Source organism: Aulostomus chinensis, chromosome 10, assembly GCF_037954235.1.
Source record: "Aulostomus chinensis isolate RoL2024-O1b breed Wild chromosome 10, RoL_Achi_v1.0, whole genome shotgun sequence".
NCBI lineage: Eukaryota > Metazoa > Chordata > Actinopteri > Syngnathiformes > Aulostomidae > Aulostomus > Aulostomus chinensis.
In genome coordinates this window covers 4,563,807-4,580,990 of record NC_141329.1, presented here as the reverse complement: position 1 = coordinate 4,580,990, position 17,184 = coordinate 4,563,807, and the positions used below count along the sequence as shown (strand labels likewise).

General features: G+C 41.4%; 1 protein-coding gene across 1 annotated transcript; it reads left to right on the top strand.

The window, feature by feature from the left end:
• The first annotated feature begins 1,583 nt into the window (after window positions 1-1,583).
• On the top strand, window positions 1,584-16,697 carry cul3b (cullin 3b). Its single transcript, XM_086215689.1, has 16 exons — window positions 1,584-1,661; window positions 3,757-3,954; window positions 7,740-7,853; window positions 7,959-8,119; window positions 8,532-8,646; window positions 9,048-9,276; window positions 9,530-9,675; window positions 10,865-11,041; window positions 11,307-11,477; window positions 12,077-12,184; window positions 12,961-13,085; window positions 13,374-13,470; window positions 14,385-14,519; window positions 14,715-14,901; window positions 15,128-15,273; window positions 15,427-16,697. The coding sequence occupies exons 1-16, from the start codon at window positions 1,599-1,601 to the stop codon at window positions 15,556-15,558; spliced, it is 2,304 nt and encodes a 767-aa protein (XP_086071815.1). The 5' UTR covers window positions 1,584-1,598; the 3' UTR covers window positions 15,559-16,697.
• The last annotated feature ends 487 nt before the right edge of the window (window positions 16,698-17,184 follow it).

The window sequence follows — 17,184 nt, the reverse complement described above, 5'->3', positions numbered from 1 at the left end:
ACTTCACATGACGTGTAATATTACTTCACCTTCACTCAGACGTGAACCTGAGTGAGAAGATAAGTGATGGCTGCTGGGAGGCATCCCATAAAATATTTATTTTTCCTCTCCTCGTACCCGCTGAAGCCTGATGGAGCTTGATAATTACCCCACTGCAGACCCCGCTTCCCCTTGACGTGAACGCTAACCTGCAAATCACATAAACAGATTGGTTTTCCCACAAATTCTGTAACCTGGAGACACCTTCGCTAAGACACAAAACTTATCATCGTCTCACTGCCTCCACCAGGGAGTTCGTGTTTTCACTACTGTCGGCCTGTCATCAGGATTACACCAAAAAAAACAAACAAAAAAAAGGATTGACAGAGCATCGGGGAAAGGAGGCATCTTGGTCCAAGAAAGACACATTAAGTGATGGGGATTTTTTTTTTTTTTGAAGGACTCTTGATTTGTGAGACTTGAAATAAAGAACAAAAGGAGAACATTATCTTGGAATAACAATGATAATAATCTTGCAATAACTGTGGCGTGAGTATGTATTTAACTGCTGTACAGTGAAGGGAAAAAATGAGCAATTGCCTGCATATCCCCACGTTAGGAAAAAAAACTCAGGCACTGGACAGACAAAGATATAATGTTTATTCTTGTAAAAAAATTTAGAAAAAAGAAAAACATAGAGTCTATAGGAGGAAAATTGTGTGGAGACTGTTATAGATGATGTTCATCAATATCTAGAGAACTAAGAGTCTCCCAGCCACCAAATATTTGCTGAGTTAATGTAGATTCAGCAGAATGCTAACAGATATGAGCTTTCCACAGGAGTCCGTTTATTTTTGGCATTTAGGTTCTGCCTCAGTCTGGTGTTTTTAATGTTTCTCATAAATACAATTTGATGCTATAAATGTTCATTGAGGAAACCATAAACGCAAGCGGTCATCAGGTCAAGTGATGCAGTGGCACGAGTGTTTGACATAATAATTTCAATCATTACTATTGGTGTTTTTGTTATTGTTTTATTATTATAAATATTACAATAGTGCTTATACATACAAGCATGATACCCCAAAAGTTGGTAGAGTGGATTGAAAAAAAAATCTCGATTTAAGTATTTTACAGCTTGTGATATTGTTTGTGTTATTTAACAAATGTTTCTGAATTGCCACTCAGCACTGTTGCTTGTGTACGTTTCACTCGATATATATAAATATATATATATATATATATATATATATATATATATATATATATATATATATTTATATATACTTTCTTTAACAGTTAGTTAGAGATATGAGACTCTGATGCATTATTCTACAGGTGCAGGTGAAGTTAAGACAAATGTTTCCCCAATTATCGATTTCTCGCGTGAGTTGAAGTGCGTGAGCTCTGCGCAATGAGAACTGTAGGTAAGTCCGCCATTGCTGAATGAAGAACTCCTGAATTTGGCGTTTGGCTGTCAACAATAAACTTGCCGTGCCGGGACGCGGAGCTGCGAGGTCGACTGAAAGCTCGTCGACTGCTCCATTATCCAGTAGTCACCCCCGTCCCTCCCCGGAGGACACTTTCATATGAATACAGAGCCTGCGGACGAGGCAACCATGTCCAATCTCAGCAAAGGCGGCACCAAGAAGGACACCAAAATGAGGATACGGGCCTTTCCTGTAAGTGTACGCCTTACTAGGGGCTCTGCCTGCCCGCCAGACGGTGACTCGATCGCCGTGGCCTTAGCTACAGGCTAACAGCTAGCAAGCTAACCAGCTGATATGACTACCAGTAAACAAAGTGCAGCCGTCGAATGTCCACTCGTCCCAGCTGTTTGTCGGTTGGTTAGGTGGCGAAGTGGCAGTATTACATGCACACTGAGAAGTTTCATCGATAAATTTTACTGTCTTTCTCAGGCAACTCATCTCTCAACTCCCCCCCCCCCCCCATGTTAGCCAGCTGCATCTGTCGACAGAGCCGAAGCTAACGCTAGCTTAGCTCTTGACACTTGTTGTTTTGACTGATTTGGGCTTCCTTTGTCAGAGGCACAAGTTTGCATCTTTTGGGTTGAGGTCAAACATAAGAAGGCTGATATTCGCGCGTTAAAATATGCGTTTGCATGTCATTTGTGTGGAGGAGCAAACGGCGATGTAACTGCTGTTAACAGTGAAATTGATGCTAACAGTTCAGCGCACAAACCTGCTAACCAGGTTCTGGTTTTATATTCATATTAGAGCAAGGTACATCTTTTCAGAGATGTAATTGTGATGTAGGAGTCTTCTCTTCGTTCACCTGACTGACACTCCCTTTGTCTGCAAGTCATTGAAGCTTGTCATTTGTGAACTGACCTCATTCTGCATCAGATTGAAATCTTCCCCGTCTGTGACTGGGCATGCATGTCAGTGAATGATGGATTTCAAGTCAGCGGCTTCCTAGTATTTTCCTGGAGAGGACCTGAACATATGTGAGGGAGGGCACGTTGAATGTGGTCCAATCCTGATCCAGATATTCTGCTCCAGCAGCATCTTTTCATGCATGTGTTTGGGCATGTCTGCACCTCCTCAGCAGGGTTGAATATTTCTCCGTTGGCCAGCGCTGGGTAGCCTGAGAGGACTAGAGCTGATAACATTTCAGGTTTAGACATTCATAAGTGAAGTTCTGTGCCACAGATTTTTATGATGAGTAGTTGTTATTGATGCACCGATCTGATGTTTTCAGTTTCTCCACCAAAACCCCTACCTGGGTTTCATGTATCAGCTGATACAAAGTGCTCCTCAGACACCACGGGTGTTTGTGGTGTATGGCCCTCTGCAGAAGAGGGAAGGGATCATTCTTTAAAAAGGATAACTACAGCATTGCATCCCAACAAAATGTAACAAATGAACACATATGTAAATGTGCTGATAGTTTTTATTACATTACAGTATGAAGAATTACGGCAGCATCAGTATAGAAAACAATGCAAACAATTGAGAAAAATATTGATTGACTCGCCAATATGAACAAATGACTCTGTGATATCCCAGTCACCGTCAGATCGGTCTCATTGTCGCGATGCCCTCGGAGCAATAAACGTATGAGATCCATGCTTCCCTGTTGGTCATTGAATTGATTAGTTAACCTTCAGATTATTAATTGGAAACTGATTAATTGTTCCAAGAAAAAAAAAATTCTGATCCATAGTGTGATTATTTGCTAGTTTTCTTGGTCAAGAAATAAATTTGTACTCACATTTTTATTTTTTTTGGACAAAATGATCAGATGTTTCCTGTTAAATAATCTTTATCTTAATTGATAATTAAAGGTAATTTGCAAGCGGTAATTTGATCAAGACAGTAATTTGCCAGCCTCCCTTACACACTGCCGATCTGCCCTCTTTATTGATCTAAATGAGCAGCATGAAAGCAGCCTTCCTTGGAGCTATTGTCGGGAGTTTTTCCATGCTTGACTTGAGTTGATTGTTCTAGTAGCTTCTCTGACTCAGTAAAACTGTTTGCAAAAATTTTGAGAGGACAACACAAGCTGTCCCTCTGGTATGGTAGTGTCCTCTAAACAGTCAGGAAATATTGAAGGCCTTAACAGAGTGTAGTTAGTAATGAAAACCTCTCTGCCCACACTTCCAATGCTGAAAGAATCTGAAGACAAAACTGTAGAGAGGTGGGTGGTGATCTTATGTGATGGCTCAGGAACAAGGGTTGGTGCAAATAATAAGAATAATAGTAATAATCGGTGATAATGGTTATCTTATTTAACACATGCCTACCCACCTTGCAGATGACGATGGATGAAAAGTATGTCAACAATATTTGGGACCTTTTGAAAAATGCCATCCAGGAGATTCAGAGGAAGAACAACAGCGGCCTGAGCTTTGAGGAGCTATACAGGAACGCCTACACAATGGTGCTCCACAAACATGGAGAGAAGCTCTACACGGGCCTGCGGGAGGTCGTCACTGAACACCTTATCAACAAAGTAAGACCTATACAAACTCAGTTGCAAAACATTTAACACGCTCACAAACAGTTACATATGAATTGATGGAGAAAGTAAAGAACAACTTAATACACAGCACAACGTGGAGCTGGCTGTTTTGCCAAGGGATTGCTGAGATTGGAGGATCAAAGTTGTTGAGAAGTAGAATGAGGAGATCAGAAATGTAACTCGACTCGGGGCATTGTTGCATGCAATCAAAAAGATCTTGTACTTTATTCTCAGTTGTAACGTCAACGTTCCAGTGGTAATATTTTGAGCAAAGAGGAGCTTCACAGACACATGTGCCAGTGTAAATAGAAAATGACAGTAAATGTTACAGTGCCATGTCGTGGATGAAGAAAGCAGGACTAGGAAAGCGTAGTAACATGGCAACAACTCATATACTGGTCAAAGGTGCTACCAAGATTCTTGGCAGCGTGTTTAAGGTTTAGATGAAGTCAACAAATAACCTGAGCAATTATCAGGGTCAATCAACCAGGGGAGGAAACGAGGGAACTTCTAGTCTTTCCTGGTGGCTGAGAAATCATGGAGGGAAGGGAGGTCAGTAAATCTGGTCATTTGTTGTGGTGAAGAAGTGCATCTGCATATCAAGAGCATAGCTGTGAGTCGAAGTTCCTGAATGAGAATGAGAAGAAGATGAGCCTGAGACTGTTGAGGGACACTGTCCAGCTTGATTCAAACACTGAGACATGTATGAGTCAAGTAGTAATGAAACTAGTTGACAGCGACCATAAATCCCATCTAGGTTATGCAGTTTATCAAATAAAGTGGCGTGGTAAGTGGCATCAAAGGCAGCAGTAAAACGAGTAGGCAAGGGATGCAGATTCACATTTGTCTACATGCATTTGAATGTCCAGCTGGTCATTAATGCACTCTCACCACCCGGCTTATGATAAACTTTAAGAGTTGGGCTGCAGCAAGTTTTCAAAGAAAGACTTTTTCAGTTTTGTTTTGAGGAGTGGCAGAACACTGGCCATATTTAAAATAGCCTTTATGTGCAGACTTGGGAGTAAAAGCTTCATGAAAGGTGGCAGGCATCAAGGGCTGCGTATGCTACTGTGTTTAAAAGGAACTGCAATGAACACATCAAGATTGTAAGTCAGCTGAGATTAAAAAGGACCTTTAGCCATCGATTATGCCAACAAAGAAGGGTCATTTTCACTGTCAATGTCTTGCTCTTAAGTTCCCACTTTAGACATCTGGTGTCAGCTAGCAAAATCAATACAGTCTTAGTGGTGTTGAACTTTTTCAGAAGCCAAAACTTGAAAACAAAGCCCACAATCAAGACTGCGGGAATGAAATCGTGCTCCACATTTGTCAGCACTTGAATTTAGAAGCAAAGGTGCCAGCCCACCAGCAACAACTTAAGTCTGTAATTCCAGTGTAAAAGCCAGAAGCTGGAGCAGACATGCAGAGATATTGACCTGCATTGCAGAAGAAATCAACTGTAAATGGAATGTCAGACATGCCAGATGTTGTTAAATAAGATCAGAGATTACCTTGTTTTAAGGAGATTTGCAGCTTTTCCTTGCTTTGCGCTTGTTTGCGTTGCATGTAATTTGTAACAAATTTAGTTTGGCTGTGATATCTGTAGTAAAGGCTTATGTGTGGATAACTACTGAGCAATATTTGAACAGACTGCTGTTGAATACCGGCCAGATGGTTTCAGTAAATTAGCTGTCAGGGGATGTTAAAAGCATCAGATCAAAGAAGGCATATATGACAATTGAATTGAAAGCTGCTTACAATTCAACTAACTGGGTAAATACTCATCATACAAATGAACTGATGAGACATGACTTCTCTCTTTCAGAATAACAGAAAATGCAGAATGATGTTCTGGATTATCAGTTTGCCTATACAAGTTTGCTTTGTAGTCGTGTTTCACATCTCTATTTCTCCACACGCAGCAACAACTGTGAGCAGTCTTTTGACTTTACAATATCTATTTACAGTCTGTGGCTCCACACATTGGTATGCTTTACCTCGCGTGTTGTAAATGTGTATTTAAACAAACTCAGACACTGCTGCCTCACTTCCTTCTGAATGTGAGAATTAGTTTGCAGAAGAGCCTTATATAGGTGTTGAACTGAAGCACATCTGTGGTGAAATTTAATGAAACAGTAATATCAGCCCGACTCATTATTATTTGCATATAATCTCTTCATTTTAAGGGCATAATAAGATGTTATTTCAGTCATTAATGTGTCCTGGATCTGTGGAAGTGCACACTTGTACTTCTGATGTTATGAAACCGTAGAGGAGGAAACCAGGAGATGATAATGATGCATCATCTCTGTCCAGAAGGAGAAAACAGCGGAGGTCAGTGTGCCCTTAAGGATCTAGTGTGACGTTAGGTTTACATTGCTGAGTCACCCTGCAGAGTGAATATTATCAAGCTGTTGTATGCCTTACTGTTAGAGAAAAGCTAGTAACAGCAAAGGAGGATCGCACTACAAATATAGATGAGAGCTGCATTTGGCAGTATTTTGTTACTGCTTTCTAATAATAAGTTTGTTTATCCCTGGAAAGTCTCTGGTCACTAACAGTAAAGCTGGATTTACACAAGATGAATTTATTTAGGTTTGTTTTCACGCCGTGTTTGTCCTAGTCACCACTAGTTTAGGCCAGTCAGTGTGGCAAGTTGGCTCGGAAATCTGTAAATGTATAAAGGATGCAGATTTGAATCAGCAAGTGTGTGAGGAGAACACACTCCGTCCAGAGTGAGAGTGAATAAATTGTTTTCAGTTCCTGGGTGGTGTTGGGCTATGTATATTCATGGCCAACCCATCTGTGAATGTGTACTGTCAATAGCCAATAAAAACATCCATCCATCCATCCATTTTCTTCCGCTTATCCTGTTAAGGGTCGCAGGGGGTGGAGCCTATCCCATTGGCTTTCAGGTGAGAGGCGGGGTCACCCTGAACGGGTCGCAGTCCATCGCAGGGCCAACACATATTGACAGACAACCATTCACACTCACAGCCACACCTACAGTCAGTTTAGAGTATCAGTCAGCCTCGTCCCCTCTTGATGTCTTTGGACTGTGGGAGGAAGCTGGAGTACCAGAGAGAACCCGCACAGGCACAGGGAGAACATGCAGACTCCACACAGAAAGACCCCGTGCCCGAGCCGGGACCACTGACAACCCGAAACCTTCTTGCTGTGAGGCGGCAGTGCTGACCACTGCACCACCGTGCCGCCCCCAATAAAAACAATTAAACCGAAAGGAAAGTTACATGCTATTAGTCTGTGCCATTATACCACCACTGCCATATCTGTCGCACCTAGCGTTAGCCTACAGAGCTGAGCTTTGGCTGCAGTATGAAAACTTATTTGATTCTCTCACCTCCTACTCCTCTGCAGTCTGTAGGATCTATATTCTACTCCTACCACTCCATGAATTCAACCAAATACATTTTGTCTTTTTACATTCTTATTTAAGTGCAAATGGTGACACATATAAAAACAGCTGCTCACTCTCTTGTCCCATTTTTTTTTTTTAACTCTGTAAACTCTTGGTCTAGCATTTTAAGGAGAGTTTGGTGTGTTCAGTTCATCCTGTAGTTTGTAATCACTAGCTGGAACAGTTGTGAAATGTGTGAACCACGAGTTTTCAGTTCTTATAAAAGCCTGCTGTAGCCGATTGGTTCGTGTATCTTTCCAGTCTTCTATTAATCCGATAGAATAGATGAAGTTGTCCAGTGTATCCATAGTGTTTTATGCCCAGCTCATGTGTGTGTGTTTTTGTCTCCTTTCCAAAGGTACGAGAAGATGTCCTCAACTCCCTAAACAATAACTTCCTCCAAACCCTAAATCAGGCTTGGAATGACCATCAGACAGCGATGGTGATGATCAGAGACATCCTGATGTACATGGTGAGCAGCTGCTGTTTCCTCTGAATCTCTTTGAACACATTTGGACTATCGGCCACCAAATCTTAACGTCAGAAACACCTGTTGTCTCTCTCTTCCTCCCTACAGGACCGGGTATATGTACAGCAAAATAATGTAGAGAATGTCTACAACTTGGGTCTTATCATCTTTAGGGATCAGGTGGTCCGCTATGGCTGTATCAGAGATCACCTCCGACAAACCCTACTGGACATGATCGCACGGGAGAGGAAGGGGGAGGTGGTGGACAGGTAGTCAAAGGCAGACAGATCTGGTTGCACCTCATTGACCATCAATGGCTGTTGGTGACACACATAATAGTATGCAGGCTGTGTGATTTTAGCATGAACAAAAGGGTTTCCAAGAACATCTGCTTTGATTAAACCTCCCGGGATGCTCATTTAGTCAAAGCCTCCTCCAGCTCTGATTCGGACAGCTACCATATGGGCCCTCATTGCAAAACTGTTTTTTTAATTGATTTTGACCATACAATAAAGGAAGAGTGCGGCAGGCTTACCTCATTTTGACACAGTTGACTGGTTAGATGAGGATATTGTCACCTGTTAGCCATAAAACCTGAGTTTGAACCACATTACTTTTCAAATGTAGCCATAGATATTGACGAGGCCATTAATCCTTTTTGGTTTGCATCTGCTCCATCAGGGGCGCCATCAGAAATGCGTGCCAAATGTTGATGATCCTTGGCCTTGAAGGCAGATCTGTGTATGAAGAAGACTTTGAGGCACCTTTCTTAGAAATGTCTGCAGAGTTTTTCCAGGTTTGTTGAACAAGTATTTCACATCAGTTTATTTAGATATACTGGATGATGAACATAATAATGAACAGGTTGTTATTGCCATGTCATACTGTTTGTACAGTGCTCAGGCATCCTCAGGGTTGTTGCCATCTTGAGTTTGGGTCTCGATTTGTCAGGAACCAGTCTTGTATGATGTAAATCTTGTTTTGGCTGAGTCTGGATTTTCTTTTCTTTAAATGAGTTGATAAATACAGAATTGGTACAGTTCAGTGTTTAAAAGGTTAAAACACAACCAAGTTAATCTTCTAAAGATTATGCTCTACTTTTTCCAACTCAAAGTTGAAGTTGATCCTCAGAGGATCCGACCCGTCTAGTCCCAAACAAGCCTCTCATTTACAGCTCATGCTTCTTTTGACACCTAGATGGAGAGCCAAAAGTTCCTCGCTGAAAACAGTGCCAGCGTTTACATAAAGAAAGTGGAAGCCAGGATTAATGAGGAGATTGAGCGGGTGATGCACTGCCTGGATAAATCCACAGAGGAGCCCATCGTCAAGGTAGTGGAGAGGGAGCTCATATCCAAACACATGAAGACCATCGTTGAGATGGAGAACTCCGGTCTGGTGCACATGCTCAAGAATGGCAAAACTGACGGTGAGTGTTTGCTCATTTGGAAGTGTCAACAACAGTCTTCACAAGCTACATTGAATCATCTTGCCTCTTTACAAAATATTAAATAATTCCTAACTGTCTGATTTTTGAAGAAAAGTGCTCAATCAAAACTGAATTCACAATTTGCACAAATAAGCCTCCTTTGCACGACACTGGTCAGTCTTTTTCCAGTCAGTAATGATGGAATACTGATATGTGTGTGTGGGTGTGTGTTCTCATGCATGTCCATCCACAGATTTGGCGTGTATGTACAAGCTGTTCAGTAGAGTTCCAAATGGGCTGAAGACCATGTGCGAGTGTATGAGCTCATATCTTCGAGAGCAAGGCAAGGCTCTGGTGTCGGAGGAGGGAGAAGGAAAGAACCCAGTTGACTACATCCAGGTAGGCCAGGAGGTGCATCGGGAGACATTACCGTACTGTGACCTGTTTGCTGAGGCTGGAAAAGATGCTGGATCATTGTGAAACTTTTTAACCCACACGGTTCACTTGCTCCATTGAAAAGAGGAATCGAGAACTGGCTCCAGTTGAGAAACTGTTCCACATGATCATATTCACTAGAGTCCTACGCATCAGAGCTCATCAGTTCCTTGTATAAATGCTGATGTGTTTTTCTGATTGTCCTGTTGGCACAAACTGGGGTTCTTACCTGGGTTCTTCAGCCAACTACCTGAAGTAAAACATTGTCCCCTGCGATAAATATGCAAATGTTATTGGACATCGCTACTCTGCAACCTGCACACAGCAGAGCTTTTGTACTAGAGGAGGTAATCACTCGGTAACTCACAATATGATACTACCACAGTACTTTGCTAACGATACAGGCAATGATCAGTAAATTACCGGACAATCATTTGGTGCTCGTGCATTGATTTTATATTGCAATGAATTGCTGCATCAGTACTTTTTTCCCACCCCTGTTTTACACACATGCAGCCCGTTCTGTGCTCATTTGCTACTCTGGGTTCAGACGCAGATCATAAAACAGTTGCATTGGTCTTGAAAACTTTTGGAGGTCAACTTGTGTCGATGCAGAAAATTGGTCAGGAACCTGCAACAAAGTCAGTGGTCGAGTTGATCTCTCTCACCACATATCCTTAAAATGACTGAGATAAGAAGACAACAACACTCTTCCTCTCGAGCCTTGTTAGAGGTTGTCATGGAGACAGTCCTCTTGGTTCAGTGTAGCACGATTCTGCGTCGCATTGAAATTATGATGCTTTTGCCAACCAGCTCTGACCCTGCGTTTGTGGCCAAACCGTCAGGGTTTCTGCCTTCGACCTTTACTACATTTCTCTACTGTACCACATCTGAGGTCATTGTAATGCCTTGGGGTTTTTTGTCTCTCTGCATTCAGTTTTAAGCACCTCTGTAACATCACCTCTGGGTATGAGCTCTACACCTACTCTCTTCCTGTTGTTACTCAGAGAGCAGCTTCACTGTTAGATGAGACCTTTTTTTGTTGTTGTTGTTGCTCTCATTGAAGCTGTAAATGGTCCATTAAGCTGCTCCTAATGCTAACGACTGCTCTGTTTTCTCTACTTAATCCCATCTTCCTGCCTCCTTCCCACAGGGTTTGCTGGACCTGAAGTCTCGTTTTGACCGTTTCCTTCAGGAATCTTTCAATAATGACCGGCTCTTCAAACAAACTATTGCTGGTGACTTTGAGTACTTCCTCAACCTGAACTCTCGCTCGCCTGAGTACCTCTCGCTCTTCATTGATGATAAACTGAAGAAAGGAGTGAAAGGGGTGAGCTCCCTCATTGTTCTTCACCTTTATGACAGGACACGCTAACAGATATCACCGGCGTGCTTCTAAAGGAGTTATTACCCCACTGCAACATAAAATCTGTTGATTTTTGTGCTGAACCACATCTCACCCAAGCTATAGTTTTGGTCATTAAAGTAAAAAAATATCATTCAGGATGTGAAACCCCTGAGGCTTTCTGTATATCCAAGATTCACTATGGCATTCTTCTCCTCACGAGCTGTATCTTTTTTTCCTTAAATCTCAGTTGACGGAGCAGGAGGTGGAGTCTATACTAGACAAGGCCATGGTGCTGTTCCGCTTCATGCAGGAGAAGGATGTATTTGAGAGGTACTACAAGCAGCATCTGGCCCGGCGGCTGCTCACCAACAAGAGTGTGTCTGATGACTCTGAGAAGAACATGATCTCAAAGCTCAAGGTGAACAGGACTGTGATTGAATTAAGTTACACTCTTCAGGGTAAAATTATAAAATTTTACTCAAGATTTTGTTTGAATGAAAACCCTTTAGGCTTGAGAACTGGTTTTCTTGTTCAAATTATTTAGGTTTTTGCATTCTAAGCTCTCAGTCCAAAATACTTTCATATTTTTTGAACCTTTTATCATTTTTTGTTGCTGATTCAAGCCCAACTGGTAATGGGTAAAACAATTGATATAATTTCAGCTCATATTCTTTATAAAATACATAAAATCAAGTACTTGGTTAAAATTGACTAATTCGGTTTTATATTTGTCACGTATACTGAATGTGATGTGACTGAGCGGTGTGTTAAAGTCATCATAGAAGAGCTACAGTTGAACGGTTTTGTGCACACATATAACAAAAAATCGTATATTATATGTATAAAATATTGATCTGAAAGATGCTGTAATTGCCCGCGTGGCCAACATATACACAGATGAGTCATAAACTCGTGTTAATTTGTTGCGATTGTGTACGCTATCATATCAATGGGATTCAAACTCTCTGTGGTAATGATTTATTAATAAAAATTCCTGTTGTCCTCCTCATTACTCAGACTGAGTGTGGCTGTCAGTTCACCTCTAAACTGGAGGGGATGTTCCGGGATATGAGCATCTCCAACACCACCATGGATGAGTTTAGACAACATCTACAGACGACTGGGGTGAGCAAACACAACACGCCACCATTCATTCTGTCAAAGTAATGAGCACACTTGCTCTCTGTAATCACGACATGGCTGCTTGACTGGCTGAGCATCACTGTGACGCTCAGTTACATAAATGTAATTATGCACCTAACTATTCATATCCTGGGAATACATGGAGTGTTCAGGCTGGTGATGTGTTGTCACATGGGTTTGTCTCATTGCCTCTTGTCACAGTTGTCAATTAGTTTTAGAAGCCATTGTGTAGCCAACTTAGACATTTATTCTGTTTTAATGACACTGAATTCACAAAATATTTGGTCTCATTCGACTGGGAACACGGGAAGGGAATGTCTTTGCGCCGTCATCTCACAAATTCGGCATGAATTTGTCCTAATGATAGTGCTGTGTACTCAGCTTTATTGACATTTAAAATGATTGACCACAGAGAATCTTGGAGAGGTCACAGAGGTTGTCTGTCGAACTGCCCCACAACCCGACTTTCTGCCCAGCTAATGATATTGTTTTGCAGAAGCGCAGTTTTCTTCAAATACACTGAATCATTAAGGTATCATTTTAAGCTGGTAGCGCTTTAGCAGAAGTTCAGTTTATGGGCAAAAATAATATCTGTTTTAGCCTGAATGGAGAGCTGAAAATGAGAGCAAATGATGTGTTAACAAATTTACCCAGTGTAGTGTGAACGCACTCTTAACATCATTTGCTCAGATAAAAACCAATGTACCATAGCAGTGAGCTACAGGGTGTATTTACATGAGTTTCTGTGCGTTTTTCAGGTGTCCCTTGGAGGAGTCGATCTCACTGTGAGAGTTTTAACCACAGGCTACTGGCCCACACAATCAGCAACACCCAAGTGCAACATCCCCCCTTCACCGCGACATGCATTCGAAGTCTTTAGAAGGTTAGTCAGTTGACTGCTGATGTCTGTTTTGGTGTATATCCTCATATTTGTTTCACTTCACTCAGTTTAATGTGTCTATATGTTCCAAATTAAAGTGTAGACTATGACAAAAGCCTGATGATTTGGTAGCTACCCAGAGTGGAACTGACTGTGTTGAACATAAAAGCCCTCATCTTCTCCTGCGTTGTTGAGTTCATACAGTGTTAACTGATTCTTAGTGGGTTATTAAAGGCACACTGACTGTTCTTATTCTATAATCTGTTTATTGTGACTCTTTTCTGCTTTTAGGTTTTATCTTGGTAAGCACAGTGGCAGACAACTCACGCTACAGCACCACATGGGCTCTGCAGATCTAAACGCAACCTTCTATGGTCCCATCAAAAAGGTTTGTCCCTCCTGAGAGCATGAATCCACATAGCAGTGTTGTTGTTGTTGGTTTTTGTTTTCTTCTTTCTGGCAGAAAAGCGGCAGTTGAGGAGCTCTGCAATGAAACAACACGCTGCACCCGGGAAAAAAATAAATCTTGACAAGTTGAACGATGTAGATCAGCATGACCTTTTTTGCTATTTTATTATCCATTTGTTACATTTATTGTTTGTTTGACATCTCTCATTCCCCGTGAGCATCAATTCATATGCTCATTCATAATGAATTTAATGATAACGATGTTCCGTGTCACCGCTCAGTCTGACTGCCATAAAGAGGATGCAGTTTTAGTAAAGGTGTCTGGACGATGCGCTTTCACGACTGACATAGTACTTGGAAATAGCTGTTTTTTTTATGCTTGGTTACTTTGATTTTTTTTTTTTATTATTATTTCTAAAGCCGTACTTTTTCTCAGCGTAAGGAATTTTATGTTGTCAGTTTGAGAGCAACTTTTATCTTTGAAGGAGCAGCATGATCTCCACCCTCGCTGAAACAAACAGCAGCCGCATTGTTAATGACAGGGATTATTTTGCCTTCTGCATCAATGCATCAATCTTTAAATTGAAAATGAATTTGCACCGCCAAATTATTTTTCTCCCACACCCAGTAAACATAAAATGTCAATGGTACATTCTACTTTCTGTAATAGCAGGGTTTGGTTGCAGAAGAGTTGGTATGGGGGCCTCTTTTTTTTTTTTTTCATATTAACAGCAAACTATCTGACCAAAAAGCATGGCATTATTAAAACAGCCCAATGTTGTTCCAAGGAAATAAAAAAATGCTAGGGTCGTTTCAAACAAGCAGACTGTCGCGTGGTGTTATTTTTTAATTTTTTTGTAAGTTATTATCTAATTTATGTTTTTTTGTCACTAGGAGGACGGGTCAGAGGTCGGAGTGGGAGGAGCCCAAGTAACAGGCTCCAACACCAGGAAGCACATCCTGCAGGTCTCCACTTTCCAGATGACCATCCTAATGCTTTTCAACAACAGAGAGAAGTCCACATTTGAGGTAAACGCTACTTTGCCGTTGCACAATGTGTAAATTAAACCTAGCCTGCTGATCAACAGTGGATACATAACAGGAGTTTTTTTTTCTGCTAATTGAGCTTTTGGAGAATATTTCTGTACCGTTTGCATTTGTTTTCATTTTTATTTCAACTGTTCTGACTCTGTTCTTTCAATCTCTTTGTTCACTTCCACGCAGGAGATCCAGCAGGAGACGGACATTCCAGAGAGGGAGCTGGTGCGAGCGTTGCAGTCACTCGCCTGCGGGAAACCCACACAGAGAGTTCTCACCAAGGAGCCCAAGTCCAAGGAGATTGAGAACGGCCATGTGTTTACAGTCAATGACCAATTTACTTCCAAACTGCACCGTGTCAAGATCCAGACAGGTAACCACAATCGTCAGGTTAAAATGTTTCTTTCTCATTAGACTCAAAGTAAAATCCTCTCTTAGTTTTTAAATACTGATACATATTTACTGTACTCTCCATGTTAGAGACTATTCACTGTTTACCCCACCCAGCTAGAAATCATAGTTTTGACCAGTAGTGCACATATTATTTTCACGTCTCACAGTCATTTACATTTATTTTCCTGCTGTCGTGCACCCCCTAGTGGCTGCCAAACAGGGGGAGTCAGACCCAGAGAGGAAGGAGACAAGGCAGAAAGTGGACGATGACAGGAAGCACGAGATTGAAGCTGCCATCGTTCGCATCATGAAGTCCAGAAAGAAGATGCAACACAATGTCCTAGTAGCAGAGGTCAGTTTGTTGTTTTGTATAGGTCTTTGTGTCCCCTAGTGATTAATTTCAGGTAGTTGAAGAGTCCTTCTATCATTATTGAACAAACTTTCTTCTGCCTGCCACCTGCCGTGTCTCCCGCGTACTGATTGCTATTGTCTGGTCCCCCCACAGGTCACGCAGCAGTTGCGAGCACGATTCCTTCCAAGTCCTGTAGTCATCAAGAAGCGCATTGAAGGACTCATTGAGAGGGAATATTTGGCACGAACACCAGAGGACCGTAAAGTGTACACTTATGTAGCGTAAAACAAGTGAATTCAGTGAAACATTGCGTTGAGAGAAACTGCAAGCCTTGTTTTTGTGGACTGCGTTTGAATGAAGTTGGAAGTGCTTTCATCATTGATTCTGGGATACACTGGGAAGCTTAACTTTTCTTCCATAAAAATGTGTAAAAAAAAAACAACAAAAAAAACAAACCTGCAAAGGATGAGGAAGTTTTCTAGCAATATTAGATTTCTTCTGCTGAGAGAAATGAAAAGAGGGGATCTAGTTTTGTACAAAGTCATGTTTCTTGTGGCCTTTGGAGAGAGTTGCGTCAGCCTGTTTGCCAATTAACTGTGTGCTGTTCTTAACACGGGATCAAGAACGAGCGTCGCTCTGTCGTTACTAAGCAGTCGTGCGGCTACATGGAGACCAAGTAAAACATTTGAGTTCGCGCCCCTGTTTTAAATGTTGATGTCAATGTGTTCTGTTTGTGTTTCGTGGCACAAAGATGGCTGTACAGGTTGACAGACACTCATGGCCTTTTCTCCTCTCAAGGGATTTTAGAAGAACAGTGTTAAGTGGCACAGACCTGGTTTACAATGGCTAACACATTTCAAGTACTTGAGAAAAGAGTGCTTAATTTATGTTGCATCTGCTTTTGAGGTTTTTTTTTTTGTTTTTTTGTTTTTTGTTTTTTTTTTTTTTAAATGCCTGAAATGAATTGATGCACCTCACACGGCTGAAATATTTAACGCCATTTTAAGATCCAATATTTTGTCCAGGTCTGTACTAGTGGTTCGAGAGATCATGAGCTGAAGCTTCACAACATGCTTTTATCTACTGGATCAATCTAAAGGAGTAAAACCGATGTAAAATCTCCACACACGGTCAATCATGACACATAGTCACATCAGGCCTGCTGCATCATCGGCCAGAGTATCTCCTTTCTTGAGTGGAACGTTCCCTGTGGTGCAGGCTTCAAGGAGGATTCTTTTTCCATTTCTTTTCTTTTCTTTTTTTTTTCTTTTCAATCTCGACTGCATTTTGAACAGATGGAACCAGTCTAGCATCGTGTTCTAATGTGTACAAATTGTAAAATAATTATTGTACTCACTGCAAAGGTGGATTGTACAGGGCCTTGTTTTCATCATAATAAATGTAGAATACAAAAAAAAATGAAAGGATCTTTTCTTTTCTTTCTTTTTTGAATCTTTTGTGAGAAGGCCCCATTCAGTGTCAGAAATACTTGCCTCTCTAACCATAATTAAAGCTTAATGTAGATGGGAAGCCGCAGTCTGAATGTTCACAAGAGGAACTTTGCTGGCCCCGTAAGTACTTACTTTGCTACACTATTTTGAGTGAAAAGCAGCTTGTTTTTTTCTCTACACAGGAAAATAAACTAGCCACTGGTTTTGTTCTCTTACCTGGGTGAAACTACTACAGTCCAGTAACACAGCCTGGAAATACTTTCTACCTTCATGAAGGTAATGATATTGTAATTCGGTGTACACCTTTGATGGAATATATAGTGTCCCAACACATCCAGATTATCTGTTCTTGTCCATCTATGTCTTCTTTCAAGGGCCCATTTCTCGTCGGGTTACTCTGGTTCTCCGACACCCGGCAGGGACCGTGTTGACATCCAAGCTGCTACGACTCTTGTTAGTA